The sequence below is a fragment of the Haplochromis burtoni genome, unplaced genomic scaffold, assembly GCF_018398535.1.
Source record: "Haplochromis burtoni strain Fernald_Lab_line unplaced genomic scaffold, NCSU_Asbu1 Contig_2230, whole genome shotgun sequence".
NCBI classification, from domain to species: Eukaryota; Metazoa; Chordata; class Actinopteri; order Cichliformes; family Cichlidae; genus Haplochromis; species Haplochromis burtoni.
Window position 1 is genome coordinate 1 of NW_024584591.1, and position 14,591 is coordinate 14,591.

A 14,591-nucleotide genomic window follows, 5' to 3' on the forward strand; every position below is an offset into this window, starting at 1 on the left:
TCTCCGAAAACATCAGGGCACTTTTGCAAATATGTGATGTCTTGATAAATTGGGCAAATATTTGAAGTTTACACAGCTACATTCTCGCCTAAAAATATCTTAAAAGTTTATTTTGTGACCCAAAAAGACACCGACACAAATCTGGTAAAAGGGAGGACGCATTTGTCGCAGCATTTGGAGGAGTCTTTGAGTTTGGACATCCTTTGTCGCATCGCTGTTACGTAATCGACCTGCAAATGCGGCTTCCGAAAGATGCAAAAGACACCTCTGAACTTGGACACAGCTAAGATACCGAAGACTGCTTCTTCTTCTTTGGCGTTTAACAGAAGCTGGTGATGGACTGTCACTATTGTGCTGCAGTTATATCATGTGCATTGGGTGTGGTTTGGTGGAGGCACTTGTAAATTTAAATGTAAGCCTTTAAGATGATATTGGTGCTTGCGCAGCAGGGGAGCACGGTTGGGGGGAAAGGAGCGACTGTCACTTTGGATCAGAACGTGATTTGTTTTGTTGTTGTTGGCTTCTTTACACAATTTGTGCTCTAGTTTTTAAAATCTTTGTGTTTCAGATAACTGATGGCTCAACGTTCTCCCTTCCAATCCACAACACCAATGAGGACAGCATAGGACATCACGACACCAGCACCCCTGATAGGTGAAGCCCTCACTCAGTTAATTTATAAAAATTCAAAATCCAACATTAACGTTCTGTGGTAATTTGATATTCTGCTACATGGAATTTATGCAGGTTGTCTTTTTTGCAGGACTTGGTCTCTCGGTAAATTCCTGAGGAAAATGGCACCCAGAATATCCCCCAGCAGTGAATCTCCAACAGATAAAGCAGGTAACCACAAGTCTGGAAATGCAGATTCAGTGTATTTATATAATGCAACACTGATGACACTTTAATGACTGACATGTAGTAAACTTTAAATGGGCTGCAGGAGATATTTAAGTCAAAAGATGTTGGATTTAGAACTGTATTTGATACGTTTTATAGCTTTAACTGTTGGATAAAGACCTCCTCCATGGCCATTCCTGCTACACCAACAGAGTTTTAAAAAATGAGCATTTCATTAAAATTACAGGATTTAACCTTCAGTTAAGTCAAATCTTATTGTAATGTTATTACTAATATTGCTATCTGTCCTTTTGCTGCCAACAGTCACCTTCTCCAAGCACACTTCACATTCTAACCAAACGACAAACCAAAACAGTGCGAAATCAAATCGTAACCCCACCATTCGAATCAGCCGTGCCACACGGGGGTTGCAGTGGGACTCCTCTCTGGACCAAGAGGTTACTGACAGCAAGGAGCTACGAAACCTGGATGAGTTCCTTGGGAATCAGGTGAGATCACAACTTAAGAGGGAGAAGGAGCAGGTTTCTAACTTGAGTTTAAACCCACACGACTCTCTCATTTATACCATAAATGTGCTATTTTCAGGACTTACTTCTTAGGTAGATTATCATTGTACACATAGATGGGCAACATGAAATGGGTCCCAGTTATAGCCAGCCCAGTTATTTTACACAACCTTAAAACCAGATTTACAAGTTATTTAAAAAATGCCTTTTTTGGCACTAAATATTGTCCATATTTAGCACATTATTTCCTGTCTTCAGCTTCAATATCAGCTATCCACGTTTAGAAAAACTTCTAGTTGTTCACACTTTCCTCACCTTTGTCATCAGGTGAATGAGCTGCAAACTAGAAAGGATCTGTCGCCAGCTGAGGCGATTTTTCTCACAGCCACGATGCAGTTCAGAGAGAACATCAAAGGCATGTACTCTGTCCAGGTCAGTCAGTGTTTTAACTTGTTGGCTCAAATGACAGAGGAATATGGAAGGCAGCTTTTTCATGTTTTCCTTGTGAAAATCTTCATTTTTTTTACACTTTTACTGACCAAATAGCTTGAAAATAATAATTCTGTTGGCACCCTCAGAAGCCCCAGATTCACTACAAAGATCTGATGAAAGGCTTCCATAACAAGGTGAACACGCTAGCAGGAGCCACTGAAAAGGGAGAAGTTCCAATGGTGGTAAACCTCTTCCAGTCTGTGCTGGACGGCTTCATCAGGGCCACAAAGAAACGAGCAGCGTCTGAACCTGCAAAGGTAAATTTTATTGCATTCGGTCGATCCTCAGTTGCTAAAATACTTTAAGAGTACAGCTCATTTATATGTATATTTCCCTTCTGGGTTCTAGACATTGAAGAAGAGAAGGAAAAAGGATAAAAGTGTAAGTGAAATATCATAATTGAATTTATTTCTCGTGAATCTTGCTGAGTCTCATGAGGGATCTTGCTTTATTTCTTGTGTCTACAGCTTGACAGTCCTCTGGATCACCTGTTCAGCACATACCAGGTGAACATTATGCAGTCATGTGACTTGTGTGGCTCCTACATCTGGGGAATGGAGAAAGCCTATATGTGCAGTGGTGAGTTAAGAAAACAATTTGTATGAGCATTTCAAGAAACAATAGACAGTTCAATTTGACTGTGTTTTCCTCCTGTTTTTATTTTAGCGTGTAAGTTGATATGTCACAAGAAATGCCTGAGCAAAATCATCACGGACTGCTCGACACGGTGTGCCAGGCAGGTAGGTATTTTTCAATCAAATATCGTAGTATGAAAGAATAAGTATAAAAACGTTCCCTTTTATTGCTTGAGACTCATGTCTACTCTTCTTATCTTGTGATAGGATGGCAGTTTACCAGCCCCAGCTCACTTTGGCGTGCAGGTGTGCGCCCTCACCAGTAAAGCCAACCCCGTGCCCATAGTGATGGAGACGTTGCTGATGCACGTGGAGCTAAACGGCCTCTACACCGAAGGGATTTACCGCAAGTCGGGCTCGGCCTGCCGAGCGAAGGAGCTTCACCAGGTTCTGCAGAAAAGTAAGAAATTAATGAAAGTTGAAATGCACGAAGTTTCCAGAAAAACTATTTTACAAGAGTATAAATTCCAAAAAAGTCATCAAATCTCCAGAACCTAATGGCAAAAAAAGCCATTTAAAATAACCTCTTTTTGAGTATAATTTTTTGTGTGTGTGTGACCTGTTTTTTACCTTCAGATCCTGAGACGGTATGTTTGGATAACTACCCGATCCACACCATCACAGGCCTCATTAAACGCTGGCTCAGAGAGCTGCCTGACCCCCTCATGACATTTTCCCTCTACCACGACTTTCTGCATGCTGTGGGTGAGGAACTGTTTAAACTTTGAGCACTTTTTTTTTTTCAGAAATGCCTTAATTCTCTGCAAACATCCTCTTAGACTTTGGTTCCATGTTTACATGTTAGTGTCACACAGCTTCTCCACATTTTTAATTACCTGCTCAGCCACGTCTCAAAGGTCCTCCACTTTATTGAGATCTGGAGACTGTGGAGGTCATTTAAGTACAGTGAACTAACTGTTCAAGAAACCAGATTGAGATGATTTGAGCTTTTTGACACAAGAGCAATGAGACAATGTGATCTTCGTTTGGCACAGTTGGTAACAATATGCAGGTAGGTGTGGCATTCTGAGATGCTTATCAGGGCATTTTCGGCCAGAGAACTCCTGTTCATTCGGTTTCTGATCATTCTCTGTAAACGTTGTGTAAGAAATCCCAGTAGATAAAACACTTTCTGAAATAATCAGACCAGCCTGTCTCGTACAAACAACCACACCACAAAGTCTACTTTCTTCCGCATTCTGATGCTCAGTTTGAATTTAAGCTTGTTACTTTTACCATGTCTATATGTTTAAATGCATTGACTTGCTGTCGTGCATTTGGTTAATTAGATATTTGTGTTAATAAACAGTTGAACATGTGTAACTAATAATGTGGCGTGTTATGTGTATATGTTATTGCTTAAAAAGAAACATAGCAGTTATAACTGTGTGACTATTCTGCATAATATTGACAGACACTATGTACATGTTGACTCTGTGTTTCAATGGTGACTTTAAAATTTTCGGTATTTTTAAATATAAACAAATGTGAGTGCAGATATTTAAAATTTCCCCTGTTAATTCATCCCCAGAATTACCCGAGGAAGAAGAGAGAATAAAGGCCGTGTACCAAAAGCTCGAAGAACTTCCTCCTGCTAATTTCAGCACGTTAGAGCGGCTGATCTTTCACCTTGTCAGGTAGGCAGAGTCGACTTTTCTTCAGTCATGTGGTGAAAGTCCAGTGAGATTTTGACCCGTTTGTTTCTCTCAGAGTTGCAAAGGACGAAGAGCACAATAAGATGTCACCAAGTGCACTTGCTATTGTGTTTGCCCCCTGCATCCTGCGTTCACCTGATTCTGATGACCCCCTCCTCTGTATGAAGGACGTGCCTAGGACTACACTGTGAGTGATCATATTGTGCACTACTGCAACTTTACACAGTCCTTGTTAGACACTGTATTTCTAAAATAATAATAATATTAATTGACTGTTTTGCACAGTTGTGTGGAGATCCTGATCACTGAGCAGTTCAGGCGCTACAACGAAAAGATGCAAAATATCCAGGAGCTGGAACACGCGGAGGCCATGGCTGTCAATCAACTCAGACTCAGAAGACAAGCCACGGTGAGAGGACGCTACAAAGGAAGAGCAGAACAAATGCGACACCAAACAGCGTTTGTTTAACTGCATCAGTCTGGGTGATGTTTTGCATTAAGACAGACCCTGCTAAAGAGAAAAGTAAACTATCCCAGAAACACATATTGGAACTGTCCTTTCTGGGGTTCAGTGACTGCTCCAAGCTCGAGATGCGTTGTTTGTGGTCTTCCACCGCTTCCCGCACAGCTTGAAATTTGGTCTCATACTTCTTGTAGGTGTCTCTTATTTCTGCCAAAGGTTCAGCTTTGTGCTCTGCTAGCTTCTCGGTTAGCGGAGCTGTGATTGTGCTAGCAAGGCTCGCCGACTCATCACGTTCTTGTTCCTCTTTCTTCCTATTTTTCGACATTTTCCAAAATAGCGGGCGCAAATGGTCCTTAGCAAACAGTTCTGAGCACAAAAAAAGTAAAGTAGGTAAATGATTAAGTAGAAGTTATAAAAGTTCGGGAGCACTAACAAAGAGAGAGAGAGATAAACCCACAGATAGCTCACAATAATGCTGCTCTGGCCTCTGTGCAGGTTGTTGAACAGTCCGAGCTCAAGGTTCCACAGGAAACGCAGCCTGATGAAGCGGTGAAGACCCTCCTTGAAAGGATCAAGTCCCTCAAGCAAGAAAAGTGAGCTAGTAATGTTTACTTCTAGTTGTACTCCTTTTATTCCTCTTATTTCTCTCATTTGAATGTTAATATCTTTTTTTGTTTACAGGTTGGACTTGGTCTCCAGGTTGCCTGAGCTGGATCAGGAAGAATCTGACATTGAAAACTTAGACTCCTCATCATGGTTGAGCACCGACAGCCTGGACCTACTAGGGACACTGGACTTGGAAGGTCAGTAAAGAGGTATGGTATTTTGGCCTTCCTCTGGGTGTAACAATGAGAGTTTGTCACTTGGTTAAACATTGTAAAGTTGTTTTTCACAAACCACCATTCACTTAAGCTGTGTTCTGTGTTTTTTGATGTCACTGAGCTGGTCCGGGGTCTGTTTTGGCCACTTTAAAGTTTTTGCTCTCTCTCTCTCCCTCCCTCCCTCCCTCACTCTGAGAGTGTGTTTACTTTTGTTTTTTTGGGAGGGGGGGAGGGGTTGTTTTTTGTTTGTTTGTTTTGATATGATAGTATCTTTCACTTGCACTGATCTCTCATTATAGTGCAAAGCTTTAAAGTACATATTCAACACTGAACCAACTTCAGGTGTTATATCTGCCGCATTTCTAATGAAATTACAAAAGAACAGGCCTCGCCTGGCCATGAAACACATGTAAATGAGGAATTATGTATAAATCGCAGTAATTCCCTAACAATAAATCTATTTTTTTTTTATAACACAAAAATTATGTCTTAGGTCAACAAATTATGACCTAAACGGGAGCTTCTCTTGTGTACTACATCTGCCATACCAAGTGTGTTTAGTAATGTTTGTGTTCTCAGGAAAACCAATCACGCATGTGAAAACCCAGGAACCTGACCTCCCTCCCAAACCTGCTGACCTGACACAGAGAATTAGACATCTAATGGTTCAACGCGATCATGAACAGAAAGAGTTCACATCTGGAGAAAAAGCAGATGTTATCCAGCCTCGAAAAGACACTCCCTCCCCAGCCAGCACGCCCCTTATAGCCAGTAAGAAGTTTAACGGGAGCTCTGACGACCTGGACATCCCTTACATTGACGAGGATGAAGATTTAAACCGAGAATAACACCATAAATTGTTCTAATTTGAAAAATTCCCAAATGTGTATTAATGGAAACAAAAAAGTGTGCGCTTTGTTTTGTAGACGTTTCGATTTGTCCATGCTGGTATGGAAATGAACTGCTTTGAAAATGTATATGTATTTAATGGGAGATGATGCTGACTGTTCTTTCGGGGAGGTTTTATTATTATTATTATTATTATTATTATTATTATTATGGCAGATCTGGATTAGTACTTCTCTTTGTATCAGTATACTGCGTGTAATTTTTTTAACCTATTTCAGAATTGTACAGCTCTGATTTTAATAAAAGGCAGATATTTTTGACGTGTTCTTTGTGACGAGCTCCGTCGAGAAATATAGAACGTGATAAAGAGCACTCAAGTACACAAGAGTGTCTTTTACTAATTAACTCTGAGCTCAATCACTGTGTTACTAATGAATGCCTTGTGTGTTGTTGGGGAATAAATAGCTTGTGCTTGTACCAGAAAACTTCTGACCTTGTACATAAAGTGATTCTGTCTCCTAAAGACTTCAGTGCTGCATTTTGTGTTCTCATCCTGCTCACAAAGTCATCCCTTTAGTTGTATTTCTAGTTATATTGATTTAATTCTACACTACTGTGACTGATTAAGTTTACCTGACTGACTTTATTTGCTATTGCAAAGCTGTGCAACTTCACCAAGTCAGCATCTGTTTATAATTTCGTTTTCTTTTTTATTTTAGGACATCATCCAAGTTTTGCCAATATCACCGACTGAAATAAACCAAATGTTATCAAGGCTCAGCGTGCTGCAACATCCTCTAGTCACTAATGTACTTATTTTCTGTCATGTGTTAAAGGTTAATAGGAAAAATTTATTTTGATTATTTTATTACTCAAGTCAAGAATAAAAAAAAAAAGAAGCTGGAAATCGGGTCAAATCATAACAAGCTGAATTTAAATGTAATGCTGTTGACATTCAAACTCATATTTGCGGCAAATTTAATAAGTGAGTATTTAATTGGAATAAGTGTTAGAGTATTTTTTATTTATTCCAATAGCTGGGAAATTACAGTGTTACAGCAGTCAACAGTGAAACACAACTCAGTAAAACAAACACAACATCGGAGAATGAAGTAAAGGTATGAAATGACACTAGAATAGAAAGAAGTGAAGCCCTGACCACATCAAAATTGAAATGTCAGACAATTGGAGCTTAAATCTAAAATGTATGCAGATATTGTCATATGAGGTGGTTTTGAAAAACTGTTTGTGACACTGGGAAAAAAAAATCACATCATATGTGAAAATATCAAGTTATCTCAAAATCTTTACTTAAAAACTTTACATTTCTAGTTATTTACTGGGAGGCTTGAGTTGGTAAGTTCAAATTGTGAGATTCTTATGTTATGCCTGTTGGAGAGATACAGTTCTAAATTTCAATGTTCTTGTATAACAGCCATAAAATTTTTACTGTTTAATTCTAAATGAGATTTCAGTCACAAAAATGTGAGTTCAATAATATTCGTCTTCATTGATTACGCTCTTCAGAGGGCCAAACTTGGAGGTACATGGTTTGTTTTGCTTTATTTGTGGCTCACTGTGAATGTTACATCTGCACACATCCTGTGGTGGTTTTGCGTTTCCATTACCCAGAAGTCTAAAACTTTCATTTGTTTTAATTTCTTTTTTCTTTTTCTGCTACACAAGCAAAAAGAGGCACCAGCCCCTATTTGCTTTACATAGTAAATTTTATGTTTATATATAACTAGACCGTTTTTGCTGATATTTTAAATCATAATTTTCGTATAACTATTTCACATTTCTTATTTGTTTTTATCAATTGGTGTTTACATATTTTCTCTCCCACTGTATTGATTTTTTAATGCCATGCAAACTTTTATTTTAAGGCTACATGTAACCAAACTTTCACCTACATCTATACTACACACACGCACAATCGCTAACTTAGTATGCATACTACACAATCTTAATCCTAGGTTTAATAAAATAGCCATCTTTAGAGTATGATGTTCATTAAATATTTTGAGTTTGAATACGTATTTCCTCCAAAGGAATTTTCTTCACTGGGTTCGAAGAAGTAGTCAGACACGGTTTACGTTTCTTCGTAAACACAGTCACTCTCCAAATAAAGCATTTCCTCTTTGTTACCCGCGATGTGATGCTCACAAATCACCGTGTGAGGATCGATAGCGTTGACATCATCTGAGCCAATCCAACGCCCTGTTCTGCTTCGCCCTTGTATTAGACAGCCAATCGCTGGACGTCATTGCGCCAGAAGGGGTGGGTTGACATCTAGTACAGGAAGCCAGGCTGAGGTGAGGTGGGGAGGAGAGATCACAAAATAGTTAGCTCGCTGCTAGCTGCCTCCTGGAGCCGATTTGCCCGAAGTGCGATGAGCCCAGGAGGCGAAATTAGTGGGGTTTTTTGGTTTTGATTGGCGCAACGATGACCCTCTGACCCCAAGAATGGACATAAGTTAATGATGACGGGGGAGAAGAAGAAGAAGAAGCGGCTGAACCGCAGCATTCTTCTTGCAAAGAAAATTATAATAAAAGATGGAGGAAGGGTGAGTTAAATATTTATTTATCTCCCGTAAGTTAGCCTGCCATTGAGTTAAACGGGCTCTCGGCCGCCTGTGCTGGAGTGTTTATTTCGTGAAAATACGCGAGGTAATGCAGCTTTTGTTGCGGCTGTCGGTGGTAGCGGGCAACGTTGACCGTTAACGGAGGCTGGGTGTTGGGAGGGCTAACATTGCTAGCTGTGGGCTAGCATTTCCAGTATTAGCGGCCTGCGTTAGCTGCTTGTTAACACGTCAGCTCAGGTAACGGTAGGTCGTTGATACCGTTGTTAGCTGTGTTTCTTTTATTGATAAAGCAGACATTCAGTTACCTTTACTTTTAGCTTTTTCACTCTACATTCATGCTAATAGGAACTCACGTTTCTTTAAATTATGTGGCACTAAAAGTACCAGCTGGGACTAGCTCAACGTTAGCTTACAAGCATATGTGTTTAATTGGGCTTATTTTTTATTTGCCCTTACTAGCTGAATAGTTACATCTGGGTAGTTTTAAGGTGCTGTATGCGGTACAAAGCTAATGTGCAGTTACTTGGTTAATCTTATAAGTAGGTGAGGGCAGCATATTTAAACATGGGGTTTGTCATGTTGGTTAAAAACAAGCAGAACACAACATCGGACAACTAAAAACATTGGTATTAGCTTCCGGATTTAGAGCCAATCCCGATCTGATGTAAGGTAGGATAAGTGTACGTTAGCTGTCCAGAGTTTGGTGAGTCAGGCCCTATTGCCATATTTTTCTCCTGTCTCTGGTTTGACACCTGTAAAGCTGTAATGTTGTGACATTTTTTTATTTTGGATATTTGTATAAAGTTGCCTTGACTAAAGGGCAACTCCCATACAAGGGATTATATAGGGGATTCATTTAAATTTGTTTTGACTGTTGACTGTAGATGGTGGTGATTCTCCTAAATTAGGCTGCTGGCAGTGTGAGTATGGTGGAGCTGTTATAAACTCAGTGAGGCATCTGTACCGGTTACGTAATCAGTGGGACAGTAATGCCAAACATACTGAAAATCCATATGAAGACTAACAATTGTGATCATAATGAGGAGAACCACTTCAGATGATCACCTTACTTGATGGGGCTCTTTTCCACTCAGGCTCCATGTTTGTAATCAGTCTTTACTGTGGCTGTGACTGGTTCTGACCACTCAGCTATTAAGATTTCATTTATGAACATTGAGCAGGAGTGAATGATAGCATTAGACTCCCTAGTCAATGGCAGTGCATTAAGCTCTGAATGCGAGGCAGGGTGTCATTTAAATGGAGAAGTTGCTGCATCCATTCAGTGACACAGTTAGATGTTGTTCTTCATTTTCTCGGAGAAGCAGGCATCCCAGGGATACAGTTGTGATGGAGCAAAAAGGGTGGGAGCTTATTTGATTTACGCCCCTGTCAGGCCTGCAGGCTAGTGTGGTATGCTGGGAAATTACAAACCGCACAAGAGAGTCTTTTGGTTTAGGCTGGCGTATTTTATAGTTTCTACAATTATCACACAAAGTCATTTCCTGCCATAATTTGTTCTCAGTGTCCACGTACACGGCATCATGCGACATCTTCACCTTTGCAAAGATTAAATTGAGCTGGAATATAGTGACTTCCTCCCCACGATGTGGTTTTTATAAAAGGCAAAGGGGATTTCTATTTGCGTGTTACTCATTACAGATCTAGGCCTTTATTTTAAGAGTGACCCAGTAAGCTAAAATACTAACTGTTGTACTATGTCATCTGTTAAATCAAACTGTATAATTTAAATTTTTATGAATTTAGTAAATTATGATTGAGTAAACTTGGGTTTTCCCCTGGTTTACAATGGAATTTTGGGTGGTTAACATGATTGGTTTGAATATTGCTAAGAGTTGCCTTAATTGTTCATTTCTTGTTATTTCTGTCTGTTTGATAATGAAAAATCAATTTTAAGCTTCAGGAAATGAAACTCCACTTCAAAGAAAACGATTCTGGAGATTTTTACTTTGCGAGAATGTCAAAACCCATTTAGTAGGCTCCAGACAAACCTCGCATCTCTTGGTAAAAACGAATCCTCTTGATTTACATTCTGGTCATTGTCTTGGACTTAGTGCAATTCATAATGAGGGCAAAGCAGTATAGATGTGTCTTAATGTTGTAAGTATGTAATGCATTAATGTAACCACTGTGCTTCTTTTGCTCATGTCAGCTTGTGGAATTTAGATTTGAACGCTGCATCATTTACTGCAACTTCCTGTTGTAAAGTGCGTTCAGAGAAGTGTGTTGGTAACAAAATATTGCTCATAACTTGGCTATTGCTAGTGAAAACAAATGCTAGTTTAAGTAGAAGCAATCTGAGGTTATCTGTAAGGTCATTTACTTATCTGCAGGCTAAAATACAAAAGAAACATTTCTTACTCAGTAAGTGTCCTTTAGTCTATTTTATTTATAGTTTTCACATAATTTATGTGCATGTTAATCTCCTAATCATTGTCTAGTTGAGTAAATGTAGTCGTTTTATGCAGAAAAAGCATATGAAATACGATTATTTAGCAGTGTATCTGTCAAGTCAAAAAGAAAAAATTCCGTAATTTGGACACTTATTCAAATACAGGGTATGAAGTGAATTTCACTCTTGTACCCATCTGTGGGTTGTTCCACAGAATCAGGCGATGTGGAGTCTGTATCATTTAGCAGATTCCAGCTCTAGGTTTGATTTGTTAATGTTTTCCCACAAACAGGCACTTAAATGTATGTTACGGTCTCTGTTGCTTGTCATCTAACCGCCTTTCTACCTGTATGTCTGTGTTTGTCTCCATTCAGCCTCAGGGAATTGGGGAGCCCAGTGTTTACCATGCCGTGGTGGTCATCTTCCTGGAGTTTTTTGCATGGGGTCTACTCACTGCCCCGATGCTCACGGTAAGCCTCGAGTGTACGCATGCACATACACACTCTGTTATGTATACTGACATAACTGTTTATAGTCTAACACACCCACCTTTCCTCCTTTAAAACCCCAGCCAGCGAGTGGCATTTCTCAGACCATTGGTGTCTATGAATAATTGAATCTCCAATCGATTGAGCAAGACCCTGGGTGGCGTGGTTTTGGTTTTTGTGAATGTGCATTGGCAGATGTTTTGCCAGCAGCCAATGAACTGAAAAATATGAAAAGGCCACCAAAGTGTTGTATTGTCTGAGCACTAGTTCTTTGTCTAAAAGGCTTATCAGGGGGTCGCTGGTTGGTGCCGTCAGCCCGGAAAACCACACCATACAATCACCTCGCTGCACCACACAGCAGCGTGGGGTGGGGTGGTTCCAAGTATTTGACTCACAGTTTGAACAGCGTCATTTAGAGGAACTTCTCTCTAAAATGTCTCAATCAAGAAGTATTTTGCACAATTTCATATCTTTCTGAGACCAATGAAGTACTTTAGTTTATACCAGCAGGGATTGTTCATCAAGCCTGTAGACTCTTGGTGAAACATAGGACTGCAACAACACCACGCCAACGGGGGATTGTATGTTAATAGTTTTCATTCTTCTCACCCTGCCTTTTCACATTTCAGCCAAACTCGGCATTTACTGAATTCTTTCCTTTCTAGTTTCTCCTTGGGTTTTTTTTTTTTTTGTGCACATTCCTTTTCCTTCTCGTGTAAATGTCTGTGAGGAGAAACTGGTGTCTCAAACAAATGATGAGTAAACATCTGTGAGCCACATGATGTAAAGCAGACAGGCTTACGCAATGCGTGCTTCACAGCAGTCTCCTGTTTGAGGAGCTTGTTGTATCTGTAACTGTTTAGCATTAATTACTGGTTGGTTGGATGGGTGGGGTGGATTGGGAGGGCTGTTGCCTTCACAATCCCTGGACAGAGGCAGGATTTGCATTTTAGACTAATCAGAGGACGCCTGAAGATGAGAGCCACTGCTTCACTGCTCCCAGTGAGTGCACTGCTTCATTAGTATCCAGCAGCAACAGTCTTCACAGAGCATTCAGAGTGTGTGTGTTGGGTAACTGACTCCCAGAGGAAAACAGGGGATTCTTAGCTTTGCCATCAGCTTTCCCTCAGTACCCCCAAACAATAATCAGATCCTGTTGTTGTCCCAGTTGTGCTCATCGTGTCCTAAACTGCTTGTTCCTGCGCCAGTGTCAATGAACCATATCTGCCATGGACTTTAAACCTGTGAACTTCATCTATCTGAACGCCTGTTTCTGTTCTGCACCCACTAATAATGAGCTGCTTGACTATGGCAAAAATCAGAATTGCATTTAATTTGGTTAATACTGAGATCATGTTTATTTAACAGGGTTACTCTTGGACTTGCAGAAAAAAATAGTGGATTTTTCCTGCCATCAAAAGACACGCTAGGTACAGTCCTTAACAAATTTGTTAGATCACCTGTCGTGAATTAAATGCCAGAGAGAAATAAGTCAGAAACTTGTTTAAAACTGAAAATGACTAAATTAACTGAACTGAAGTCGTGTCTTTACACTCAGATTTGAGCTAGAAAACCAGATTTCTCTGAGAATTTAGAAATTAATCAAACAGATTTCAGGAATGCAAGTCAATGACTGTAATTTGCCATTTCTCTTTTTGTTGTTGTTGTTGTTTAAAAAAATTCATGGATAACAAGAATTATTATATTCGACCATTATACTGGGTGGAGTCTACTAATTTTGTTAAGCCCTTTAAGTCCCTACAAAAGAATTTCTTAATCTCAAGAGTGAGACAGAGACTGACAGTTCCCACTTTTTTTTCAGCTTTATTTGCAGATTCTTGATTTTTAGCAAATTGGTAAACATTTACTCTTAACAGAGCAGAGTGAAACAAATATGCTATAAAACAGAAATAATCATTTTGTTGATCAGTCTCTAACCACTCCACTCTGGAGATGATAACACCGAGGACAAAGGTTATTTATAGTTAACTAAAATTAAACCAAACAAGTAGTTGATGTCATTTTAGTTAGCTGGAATATAAATGAACACTAGACTTTAAAAAATGTAAAAACTAAGACAATATTGTGTTTAGGTTAACCAAAATAAATTAAAAGTTTAGTTTAGATTCAACTGACAAATTCTTTTTAATATATCAGCACCTTCAACCTGAGATGCCTTTGAATTTATTGAGATGGCAGTGTTTTATGACATTCGGCCATTTGGTTTGTAGTATACTGTTATTATAACAAACAGTGATTGTGAAACCAACAAAAACTGATGTGAAACTAAACATTTCTAACTAATAAAAACTAAACTGAAGGAGTCTAACCCATCGTGGTTACTAAAAGTGAAACTTAAAACACACATTTGAAATAAATTTGAAACAAAAACTAAAGAAAAACACAAAACTGTAGTCAGCATAGCACTGAGCAACCCTGGAAGCTTTATTAGTTTAGTAAACTTTGCAGGTCATTTGACTGCTCAAACAAATGAGGCTGTGAGTTTATCTTCCCAACATAAGCAGAACAAAAGCAACTTCATCGCGTTTCCTTCCCGAATAAAATGTGGGCACTCCAACATGTTCGGGTCAGTTGTTGTGGAAAGGAAAACTCAGATTTACTAGGGACCACCGGGAGCATGTTGTCTGGAGCCTTTATGATCTTTGCACATTTGCAGTTCGATTGTGTTTAGTGCTCACAGGTGGATGGGAAGACAAGTTTGTCTATTGTGTGATTCAATGTGAGCATTGAATCATGTTGTAATAAGCCATTAAAAAATAAAAAAGGAGTGGGAAAAGCCAGGTGCCAAACTCTTTAGTCTTTTTTT

General features: G+C 39.4%; 1 protein-coding gene and 1 long non-coding RNA gene across 3 annotated transcripts; both read left to right on the forward strand.

The window, feature by feature from the left end:
• The first annotated feature begins 24 nt into the window (after nucleotides 1–24).
• LOC102312954 (unconventional myosin-IXb-like) lies at nucleotides 25–7,057 on the forward strand. 2 transcript variants are annotated; one of them, XM_005952803.3, is made up of 16 exons: nucleotides 25–654; nucleotides 764–843; nucleotides 1,165–1,349; nucleotides 1,695–1,799; nucleotides 1,946–2,116; nucleotides 2,208–2,240; nucleotides 2,327–2,438; nucleotides 2,526–2,599; nucleotides 2,702–2,894; nucleotides 3,071–3,199; nucleotides 4,026–4,131; nucleotides 4,205–4,336; nucleotides 4,435–4,558; nucleotides 5,108–5,205; nucleotides 5,294–5,415; nucleotides 6,013–7,057. In XM_005952803.3, exons 2-16 carry the CDS (start codon nucleotides 795–797, stop codon nucleotides 6,279–6,281), a joined length of 1,902 nt encoding a protein of 633 aa, XP_005952865.1. In that variant the 5' UTR covers nucleotides 25–654; nucleotides 764–794; the 3' UTR covers nucleotides 6,282–7,057. The 2 variants fall into 2 exon arrangements, with proteins under 2 accessions (XP_005952865.1, XP_014186864.1); XM_014331378.2 differs by having other exon boundaries at nucleotides 5,294–5,427; nucleotides 6,013–6,246.
• Nucleotides 7,058–7,784: 727 nt separating this feature from the next.
• On the forward strand, nucleotides 7,785–13,433 carry LOC121813675. The gene is made up of 2 exons (XR_006053821.1): nucleotides 7,785–8,848; nucleotides 11,651–13,433. It is a non-coding gene; the product is annotated as an uncharacterized LOC121813675 (long non-coding RNA).
• Nucleotides 13,434–14,591: the final 1,158 nt, after the last annotated feature.

What these genes read in the sequence shown, in the direction of transcription:
- LOC102312954 (XM_005952803.3), top strand. Translation starts at nt 795, where the DNA reads ATGGCACCCAGAATATCCCCCAGCAGTGAATCTCCAACAGATAAAGCA. An exon ending in ATCTCCAACAGATAAAGCAG is followed by an intron (nt 844 to 1,164) that starts GTAACCACAAGT and finishes TGCTGCCAACAG; the next exon opens with TCACCTTCTCCAAGCACACT. An exon ending in AAGGCATGTACTCTGTCCAG is followed by an intron (nt 1,800 to 1,945) that starts GTCAGTCAGTGT and finishes TGGCACCCTCAG; the next exon opens with AAGCCCCAGATTCACTACAA.